At 46.5% G+C, this 10,911-nt stretch overlaps 1 protein-coding gene across 4 annotated transcripts in view; it reads right to left on the bottom strand.

The window, feature by feature from the left end:
• The window catches only part of SPIRE1 (spire type actin nucleation factor 1), a 125,762-nt gene extending 115,588 nt beyond the window's left edge, over positions 1-10,174 (bottom strand). For 2 of the 4 annotated variants that reach the window (XM_068671677.1, XM_068671678.1), the window contains exon 1: positions 9,611-10,172. In XM_068671677.1, coding sequence (XP_068527778.1) covers positions 9,611-9,944 — 334 coding nt within the window. In that variant the 5' untranslated portion in view covers positions 9,945-10,172. Of the gene's footprint in view, positions 1-9,610 lie in introns of all 4 variants that reach the window. The other 2 variants (XM_068671676.1, XM_068671679.1) reach the window with 2 other exon arrangements.
• Between the last annotated feature and the right edge of the window lie 737 nt (positions 10,175-10,911).

The following is a 10,911-nucleotide window of genomic DNA, read 5'->3' on the forward strand; positions in this document are numbered from 1 at the left end:
GACAAAAAACTTTGGTATAAAAGTACAAGTGGCTTGCCAGTTTATGAAAAAAATAAAACTGAAATTTCACATCATATACCATTCGACTAACAGCTGCAAGATTATCACTCTGTGTTGGTAATTCATATGAGAAGAGCACAAAGTAGGACATAGCAGGACGATTTTCTGTTGGGAAATGATATTCAGGAAAATGAAATATTCCATAGAAACATTCCACAGAGAAGGGTAGCTCCCCAAAACCTGACTTTCAAAACACGTGCAACTTTAATTTGACCTATGTGGTTTTTGCTCTTTGGGACCCCCCAGGAGAGCCTGCAACGGGGAGCCGTAAATGGAAGGACTGTCCTCATCAGATCGCCCAAGCGAGCTCAAGGAAGTTCAACCTACTGGTTAGCATAGTATTTGTACACAGGAGCAATCGTGCTGACTTAGTATGTAGAATCTGAATGGCACACAAAAGCAGGGAAGAGTCACCCACACAGAAAAGGATTTATTTTTCACGCTGAACTAGTCGCCCTCCCTTTGAACCTAAAGGTTACATGCATCTTGAATGAATACGGAGCAACTAACTAACAGAGGGAAAGCTGTTTACCTTTATTTTGAACTCTTGCCAGTGTAAGCTGAACGCTTAACACCGGTGGCGTATTGCAAAATGAAGCACAGGAGAGTGACTTAGTAAGGCAGCTTTTAAATACTGCATCCTCTTTGCAGAAGGACTGGTGATTCTGGTCAATTCATGTCAAGATCCACACAGGAGACATTCCTGGTGTTCAAAATGGTAGCACTCATTTGATTGTTTTAAACGGTAAACGGTGGTAAATGAGAACTTTTTTTATTTATTGAATACTTCTACAAATATTAGCAGATTTATGACTATTGGGGGCTGCTTCTGCGAAACTCAAATGAAGATGACCAGAACAACACACCTCCACAATGTAAGACAAGTGAAGGCCAATTCACAGAAATGTGGTCAAAATGGGGAAGAAAAAAAACTTTTCAGAAGAAAAAAAAAAAAGGTATTTTTGGAAAATTACTACTTAGAAAAAGTAAGTGATTTTAAACCTATAATCACGCAATGGCACACACCATTCTGCCAGTACTCGCAATCACTGATAAATTCAAGTACTTTGACTTGTGTCTCCTGTAGCATGACCAACAGGAGTCAGACCATTTACCAGATCCTCTCAGTTGCACAGACCCATCGCTACACTTCACGGCTACGCTGAGATCCTATGAAGATCCTTTTAACAGAAGTCTTAATCAAACCCTTACATACAAAACAAATAAATCAGCCCACACCGAAAGAGGTAAAGCAAAAATTCCATTTCTGAAAGGAACAGCAAGAAACTCATCTCACGGCGCCTCTGATAAATCTTCTTTGATAAACTTCCACGAAATAAGTTCCTCAACTCCAGCTTTAAAACCTTCCCTTGTCTCTTATCTGGTACTACCACAATTTACTACTGCTTACCGAGATTTATTTTTTTTTAGTACTATAACTAATGTAGGGAACATCTTAAGCCATATTACTTATTCCCATTACTTGGAAACTGGGCAACACCACAGAAGAGGAGCAACATTTCTACCAGCACCTCAAAAAACAATGGTATTGTCAGGATTCCACATTCTGAGGAAGGAAACAGGAGTAACAAGTAGTTTAAGTCTCACACCAGCTCAAACACACCACAGATGGTATTCTAGACAGGCACAAGCTACTTGTTGACTTGCACCATTTTAACACTACAGACTGTATTACAGAAATTATTTACTATACCATTCCCTGCCCCTCTCTACCTTGATTCCAACCATGTACTCAGCAGATTTCCCTGATCTGTTTGCAGTGACTCTTTTGGAAGTTTCCCAGATTATTAAAGACACCTGTATTAACTCACCTAAGAAACACATTTTGACATGAATCTATCAAGACTGAGCTGAATTTGCTCTTGTATGGCCCATGCAAGCAAAATTTAATCATAATGGCTAGCTATAGGAATTTCTTCTCTTCAGCTCAGATGACTGAAAAAAAAAAACAAAAAACTTCTAAACATAGCCTAAGGGTCACACTTTCCTAATTCGCACTGGGAGAGAGAAAAAAAAAAACACATTTATATATAATATATATATATATATATATACACACTTATAAGAAGTCATAAAACCATCTCCGCAGGCAGAATTGTTTATCTCGTAAATAAGTGAAGGTTTACAAATTTATGTCAGCAGCTGCTTCTTTACATAGATCCAAACCTCTTTGCCCTTCAAAACCATTCAACCAGCTGCTAACCTGTGCGTTTCTACCATTCTTAATGCCAAAAGATATATATCAAAAGTGTTTTCCCGTGACAGCTTTCCATTAGTGACTAATGCATTCGTTACTAGTAAACAGCACAACTTTAACTGTCAAATTAACTTCAATTTTTAAACTTCATTTTTTCTTCAGTTTGGGAGATCGTATGATTTTTCCCTCATGGGTTGTTGAAATGCAAAAAAATGCAGTTTTTGAAAGAAGGCAAGAGGCTTTCATTGGAGGTTTCCCGTATGCCTGAAAATAGCCTTCAAAGAGACGTATAGGCCATGGAACAACAATAACAACAAAACAAAGCCAACAAAAACCTTTGACCACCATTTTTCATTTCTCAAAATTTCTATTTGAAAATTATTCATATTTCAAGCCCCCAGCAAGCTGAGTCAGGCCAAACTTTCATTGAGCGTTAGGGCGCTCTGACTCGTCCCTCGAGGCAGGAGCTTCAGGTCGCTGATTAGACAGGGAGAAATAACTATTTCCAAATAATCATTTTGGAATGCGGTTTTAAAAAGACTGTACTCAACTAACCAATAGCCCATGCTTCACTGAAGGGCCATTTCCATGCCTTGCAAGGATTAATATATCACAGATAAAGGTCTTCACTGATTTAAAAACAAACAGCAAGCCTATCATGTACTGGTGCAAAAAGTATGAGGCACGCATTTAAGACATCATTTTAAAGCTGGAGTGGGTAATTCAGTATGTTAAAAAGGAGTGACTGATACAGATATTTGCGAGAAAGGCTGCTGGATGTGCCAAACCATTTGCACTCCTCTACCCAAAATAAAACTAGGGAGTCGATGTCTGTGTCCCGGCACCGCAGCCACACGGCTGCTGCTGCTTCCACTGCGAGCAGCTGCCCCAAGAGCCTGTGAGCCCCTTCCCGGCCTTCCAGCAACATCTGAGACTCCTCTGCTCCGATCCGAAAACATTTCCTTCCAGACAGCTTCGATCCTGATTGCAGAAGGGAGATCGTCAGCACTCACGTTCAGACAGCAGCGTAGCTGGTGCGTGAGCTAGCAATGAGCCTGGAAGTCATTTCGTGTTAAAGATTAATATTCGACTTAAATATCACAACCTATTGCTGCAGGTCTGGGGAGAACTAAACCTATTATTTCCACACTAGCAGACCTCAGGGTGCCCTCAGGAAAGACAGCCACTGCCCATTCGTGCCGGAGGACAGAGGTGGCAGAAGGATCATGGGGCCTACCTGAAGGAGAGAGGGACAATATGGGAGTCACTAACTCAAGACACACAAATTCAACAGGCCTTAGTCAGGCCCCCAGATTAAGCTGAATTTATGTGTATTTTCTGGCTTTCAAGTCTGCAAGAGGCACTCTAGCTACAAGAGGAGGCTTTTCCCTGGCCTTAAGAGAACAAGGAACTCCTTAAAAACCATAACAACAACAAGCACCCATTGTAATCACCTGATTGCAGGAACTGGGGCAGTCCTCACCAAAGCTGACAAGGTTTTCAATCCAGGAGTCAAGATTAGTGCCAATAAAAGGAAAGGACGAGAATAAAGGCAGCAAAAGGCACCCAAGCGACATAAAGACAGGAGATGATATGTAAAGCACGGGGTTAGTAATTACACGGAGGGGAAAGCAATGATGTGGCAGGAGTGAGCCAGGCTTCTGGCACAGGATGGCTATTACAGGACACACAGATGAAAGGCATGGGAGGACAGAAAGCAAGCCTGGGTAATGAAAAGAAAAACGTGAAAATGGCGAAGAAAATATAAACAAAGCTTGAAGATGGCCATCAGGCTGCGGGGAGGAAGGCTGAGAAGATGAGGCCGTGGAGGAAGCAGAGGGGGTTGGAGGGGAAACAGGAGACCTCCCCGGAGCAACCAGCAGAGGCTGACGTTTTTAAGGAAAACACTTAGGCCTAAAGAGTCAACATATCCCTCCTTTAAACTGTGTAATTAGGGGACAACAGGTAATGGGGTGAGTCCTCACAGCCCATGGCTTTTTGGATCTGACTCACGATTTATGTATCAGCCTCCAGCAGGTGACTTAGACCTGGTATGCCGCACTTCTCAGACTGGGAGAGGACGAAGAGGAGAGAAAGGAAATTTTAAGAAAATACAAGGAAAACTCTTAGAGGTGTTAACATACTGAAGGAGGCCAGGGCTCGTGTCAATGTTTTTTTTTTCATGACTTCATCTTTCTCCGTTCAACCCAGGTTCACTGAAGTTACTCCTCATTTTGTACAGTCATAAGTAATCCTCTGCACAATGTCCACAGCAGATAATGACTAAGAGGTCTTCACCCAGTAAAGTTTTGTAATAAAAGTTTTTAAAATAATAATTTTCCTTAATACCAAATTAAGGAACCCACACTACCTTAATGCCACCCTGTAAGGTACCACACAGTGATTGCTCACTGTCTTGTCCCATTTTTACTCGGCACAAGGAAACTGGCTCCGGTCACCGTCCAATTCTTTCTACATCCACTGCTCACCCTCTACAGCAAACCCATACGTCTACCTAGGGATCGAGACAATTTTTGTTATTCTAAGATAAATACTGTGTTAGAAATGCATCTCAAAGTGCTGCTGAGCTCTATGCAGAGCTGCCATCCTCTTCCACAGATGCTTATTTGAGTACAGATACTACGCTTGCTCTTCTTTGGCATGTCCATTTATCAACTCTCCACAAAAAAAAAATAAAAAATGAATATGCACTTAGACTTCACGTCTCAAAAAGCTTTTTTTTTGTTTGTTTGTTCTTAGTTCTGTTATTCTAATCATACTCTCATTTTTCCTAGAGCCATCCACTTACTTGCTGGTCCAACAAGCACGGGTGCTTGTGGCAGAAAGCTGAATCCACTGAAGTCTGAGGGAACTTCAAGCACGTTATGGATTTTCTAAATTGATACCACAGCACTGCTGGACCAGTTACGAGCTTTTACCCGCTGCTAATAAGCTCTCTCAAGCAGATGGAAAAGCAGTTTCCCAGCCTCTCTCTACCTTGGCTATGTCTTTGGAGCCTGGTATTTACAGTGCACAGACTGACTCATCTTTCTGTTGCTCTTAAAGCGTGCAGCAATAAAATCGGTGGCATGCTCATACCTCTGCGCGTGTCACGCAAGCTACCTGCAGATTTTATCAGTGGTGGGACAATAATCGTTTTGTCTCCTTACTGGATCCAGTGCTGTAACCTAATAAATTAACAAAACGCGAACACTGCAGTTTTCTTTCAACAGAGATGATGAAAAAGCTTCCCTGGTTTTCAAAGCCACATTCAACAAGGACCCAGGATGCTACGTGCCTTAATCCCCTCATCGCCTCCCTCACTGCAAGGCACCTTCCCCAGCCTCGCCAAGGCATTCACGCTCCGGCCAGGCTCGGGACTCCAGGATCATCTCCTACCCGTCACTTCTTGCCGTGCGGTCACTGCCACCTCCAGCCAGGCCCTGACGCTGGACTCCACAACCAAAAACCCCACCTTTGTTCCTTCTGCTGTGATGCCCCTTACAGACCTCATATTAATTCCCCGCAACATCACGAAGACGTCTCATTTCTCACTCTTCAATCACTGTTCACAATGACAATTACAATTCTACTTTTCCTTATACAGCAACATTTCATTGCACTAGTAAAGAAAAGTCCCATTAAATCACAAAAGTATTATCTTTCACTAAGTCATGAGCATCTGGAGCCCACAGCTCCTCAAAGTTCCTTGCTGTTCAGCTTTCCTTAGGAACAATAAATGCAGATTTCGGACAACACCAAACTAGTCACTCTGCCTTCACAGCCTGATTCCCATCTTTTCGTTTTTGTGAACAAATCTGGCAACCGAGGTTGCCCATTGGTAACTTCCTTCCACTTGTTTTGTGCAGGCATCTGGAATGTGATTTTATTTACTTATTTACTCCAAGCCAAAGGCATTACATTTTCTTCCTATCTTGACCTCCACCACTAATAGATACACATCTTACAACTCTAACAAGAAACTGTGAGGTTTAATACATCATAAACACAGATGTTTCTGAATATCCCTGAACAAAATCTGAGTTCAGAGCATAATTAAGCGTTAATTCTAGAAGCAGGATTTATTTCAGCAGTAGTCACGGCGGCCCCTGTTTTGAAGTTTAGGCAGCAAACACGGCTACTCCCATCCATTATCTTTCAAAAGGGTCAACCAAATTAGAAGGACAATGCCAGGACATTCATCTTCTTCTGAAAAGCACGCATATCTTTCATAAGCACTCTTCAAGAGGCTGATAAATGAGAACCTCTTGATGCACACAAGGAAAATTTGCATTTATTAGTCCTATATTTCTCCTCCCTGCCTTCCAATACCTGGGCACACAAAGAAGGATGTGAAAGCCATTACAGCTGCCAACACTGCGTTATTCCTCTCTACCACGTCTCACCCCGAGCCCTCTGAGTCCCGTGAAAGCCACCACGCAGTCAACTTTTCTGCGATCTTTTTGATTCAGAGCCAGAGCTCTTCATGTGTTATACCCTGCCCTGAAGACCTGGCAGCTGCCCAGGAGGAAAATCTGCATGGCACTTCAGTAGCTTCCCTCTGCGCTTCCTCCTCTGGGGCTGGAGGAGGACACAAAAGGAGGAGGGGGACGATGAGGAGGTTGTTCTGGCGCTGGTTTCCTACTCGCATACCCATCACTTTGTTACTGCTTCACGTCTAAAAACACCGCCACCGCTTGTAAGCACTGTTCCTCGAGGAGAGGGCTCGAAGCAGTCAAACCGCACGTTTACAACCAACATTTTAACTCATTCAGAAGATATTTTTTTATCACATCTGGCACTTTACTAGATGCCACTGTTAGTTCCTTCCATATAAACTGCAAGCAAAACAGAGAAGACAAAAACATCCATTAGGTAAAATACGCCGTATCTCCAAATTCATCTGTCCGAGCAGCCCACATTTCTGTGGTGTTTAGATGTCAGACAGCTGCAATGATTCATACCAAGATGACCACGGGGAACTCTCCATTTTTTTTGCATGTTCATGTTTATTTCTTACTCGCTCCACCTCTGGCAGGACGGTAAGGTTTGCAAGGCACTGTGAAAGCAGCTCTTTTGTAAGTGTCCCTGAAGCAAAGTCCGCGACGCGGCCGCGTTGGCTCCTGAATTAGCCGGAGCTCTGCTGACAGGCGTGACCGATCGCGTCCTTCTCCCGGCCCTGAACAAAGCCTGAATGTTGGCGACCCAAAGACACCATTCTGTAGGGACTCCTTTATTTGCCACACAGGATCCTCTTGTTTACCGAAACAGGCACCAACAGCCAATATTTGATGCTGGGATGACCCAAACCTACACGCCAACCTACAGCTATACATTTTTCGTGCACTGCAGTAACAGAATAGTTTCACAGCTCAGAGTTATTAGCCCGCAGAATCCCTACTGCTCCAGCAAATCTTCTGACACAGCCACTTAAACCTAAGTTGTCTGAGCCACGAAGGCAGGAAAACAATTACCAGGAATCCTTCCTGATCCTCCTCCTGCTGGGGATTCAGACGGTCAGGTAACACAAACACTTGCATGAAAATGAACAGCTGAGAAAGGTTTCCATTCTCGATCTTTTTTTTACTTTTATATAACCAAAACATAACTGATTAAAGGAAAAAAAAAAAAAAAAGAGATAACTAAGGATCCGAGGATTAGCAGACTACGCAGGTAACACTGAGACAAACATTTTAAAATTGTTCTCTGGTTTTGGTTAATGACAGGGATTTGACTTCAAGGTTGTTTTCCTGCCATCCGTATCAGTGAAACTCATCTTTCTTTCCTACCTCAAGGACATTTTGTTCAATTTCTAGGTATTTTCAGTCGGAATTTCAAGTATTGCACATTAGCCGGGGAACTGATTCACAAGAAATGGGTCTGGAAACGCACCACCCATTTCTACATAATCAGCACTTCTTAGGACAGCTTTAATTTGTATCTCAAGAGTAAAATTAACGTGGCCAGACGGCTTCAGGGCCTGTGCTGCTGCACAGGGCTCCCCTAGCCATAGCACCGGGGCAGCAGCTCTCAAGTTTTCATTGCTGCTAAGCTGAATACCCGAGCGTAAGAATAACTATCCCTTTGAGAGGCTTGAGATGAAGGAGGCTCGCAACGCTCATTAATCATCATCCAAGGACGTTGCAGGGAGCAATACAGCACAGAACTGGGACAGTTCAAAAGATACCAAAGAGCAGCAAGCCTGCTGCCAGCTCTTCCACGCAGCATCCACTGCACCATGCAGATGGCGATTTCCAATGGAAACCTGCCACAGGCTCCGAAAACCAAAGAAAAATAGAATCCTGGATTCATGTTGTTGCCAGGTAGTCCTACAAATCCTCTGTAAAAGCGTGAAGGCCGAGCACAGCCCGTGCTGCACGGGCGTATTGGGAGGTGTGGATGCTGGGATGACTTGGGGCAGGCAGATACAGACGTGGGATCGCTGAGCATGGTCTGGCAGCTGACATCTGGCCCCGAGCTCCCTTCCTCGCCTGTTAATTACAGGTATCGGAGGGGTGCGTGCCTGGTGGTCCCCTCATGCCCTCCCAGGAGGTTACGGACATCTGCGTGTGTGTGCCAGAGCGGGGCCTGAGCCTCACGTTCAGATACACCCCACAGGCCTTTAGAAACATGAAGAGGCAACAGAATGAGGCCACAAACAGCAAGGAAATGGTAACAACAAAAAGAAACACCTACTAAATCACTGCCTTTCCTACAGCTGACGTGAGAGAGGGGAAGAAGCCTGATCCCACCCCAAAACACTAAAAGCAAAAGCAGCATGCGGGGTGCAATTTGCCCGGCACACAAACCCACTGGCCAGGCAAATGCTTCCCCCGTTAATAAAATGTTAATTTTATTAACATTACCATCACCTATTTGTTAAAAATACGAGAGCACAGCAGCCTGTATTCAGGTGGAAATGGTTATGAGACCCACTGAAGCTGTGGGGGGCAGTCGCAGCCCCTCTTCCATTCTGCATTTTTCGCTATTTGGGGGTACTGACCCATAGCACGCAGCACAACATCCACGCACTGACCCCACTGTGCATGCACCAGCCTGAAAAACCCCAAATTTTCTGAATTTCCCCCCAATTTCAGCGATGCTGAATCCGGCTAGCCTGACAGCGGGGAGCACCATGGATGCCTCATCCCCGTGCCGGCTGGGTTTGGGCTGAAACCCCCCTAAACCCCCAAACCTAGACAAACCCAAATAAACCCAGATGACCCCAGACAGACCCCGCACACCCCGCAGCCCCCAGCCGGACCTCCCCGGGCGCGGGTCCCGCGGCCAAAGGCGGCGGAGGGGGGGCTTTCGGGGGCGCTCTCCCCTTACCCTCTGCGCTGTGGGGCGGCCGCCGGGGCTCGCCCTGCTCCATGCTGACGGCTCCGTCCCTCCAGACGCGGAGGTGCGCGGCTGCCCCCGGTCTGCCCGCGGGGGTCTCCCGGCGGCGGGCGCGGGCCCGCAGCCAGCCGCAGCACTGGTAGCAGACGGCCCACGCCTGCTCCTCGTTGATGGGCTGGTTGTACAGCCGCAGGATCTCCTCCAGCGACAGCGCCTCCGGTTGCCCTCCTCCTCCTCCTCCTCCTGGTTCTCCGTCCTCATCGGCGGCGGCGGGGCGGGAGGCGCCGGGCTGCGGCTCTGCGCCGCGCTCCCCCGGCAGCGCCATGCCCTGCGCGGCTCAGCGCCCAGCGCTGCTGCTGCTGCTGCTGCTCCTCCTTGTGCCGCTGCTGCCGCTCCTAGCGCTCATCCTCCCCGCCCCGCCAGTGCCGCCAGGCCGCCGGACAGCCCGGCCCAGCCAGGCGGGCGGGCAGCGGGCGGCCGGGGCGGGAGGAGCGGCCCCGGCGCTGGCGCTGCCGCCGCCGCCGCCGCGGGGGGAACGGCTCCGAGCCGCGCAATGGCCGCCCCGCGCCACGCAGCGCCCCCTGCCGCCCGCACCCCGGCACCGCAGCGCCCGCACGGCCCCTGCTGCTGCGGGAGGGGGGGACCCTGCCTGTAAGGGCGGGGAGCTGGGACTGCCCCCTGCCAAGCGCTGCGCCGAGGGGGTGGTGCAGGAAAGGGCTTTGATTCATCCCTATCCAGCCCTCTACATTACACTAGATGCGATGAGATCGGTGTTGACCGATCCACATGTTTAAGACAACCAAAACCACACATGGATAAGCGTAGGTGAGAGTATCAGCCTCTGACAAAATCACAGAGGGGTATTACACAGAACAACTTCTATCTCAGCAGCAGGCTAAGGTTGAGTGTCAGAAAGGGGAGAGGTATTACAGAAATGAGCCCCTGCAGTTTTTTTTTTTTTCTTCCTCCAATCATCCATGACATATTTTAGAGGTTGGACTTGATGATCTTGAGGTCTCTTCCAACCTAGACAATTCTGTGATATTATTTTCAGGGAAAAGGCATGATGTTAGACAGACTTCATCTAACTCAGCACAGCTATTCACATGTTCTGGTATCCAAGTCTTAATTTTGAAAGTACAAAGAACCCCCATAAATTATCACATTCATAGATTAATAAAATTACCTATACCCGACTGCACTGTTCCTAGGTGCTGAACTTAGAAGCTATCGCTAGCTCCAAGAGAGATGGAAATACATTTCCACGGTGGAAAGGAAACATACAACATTCC

This window comes from Anas acuta, chromosome 2 (assembly GCF_963932015.1).
Source record: "Anas acuta chromosome 2, bAnaAcu1.1, whole genome shotgun sequence".
NCBI lineage: Eukaryota > Metazoa > Chordata > Aves > Anseriformes > Anatidae > Anas > Anas acuta.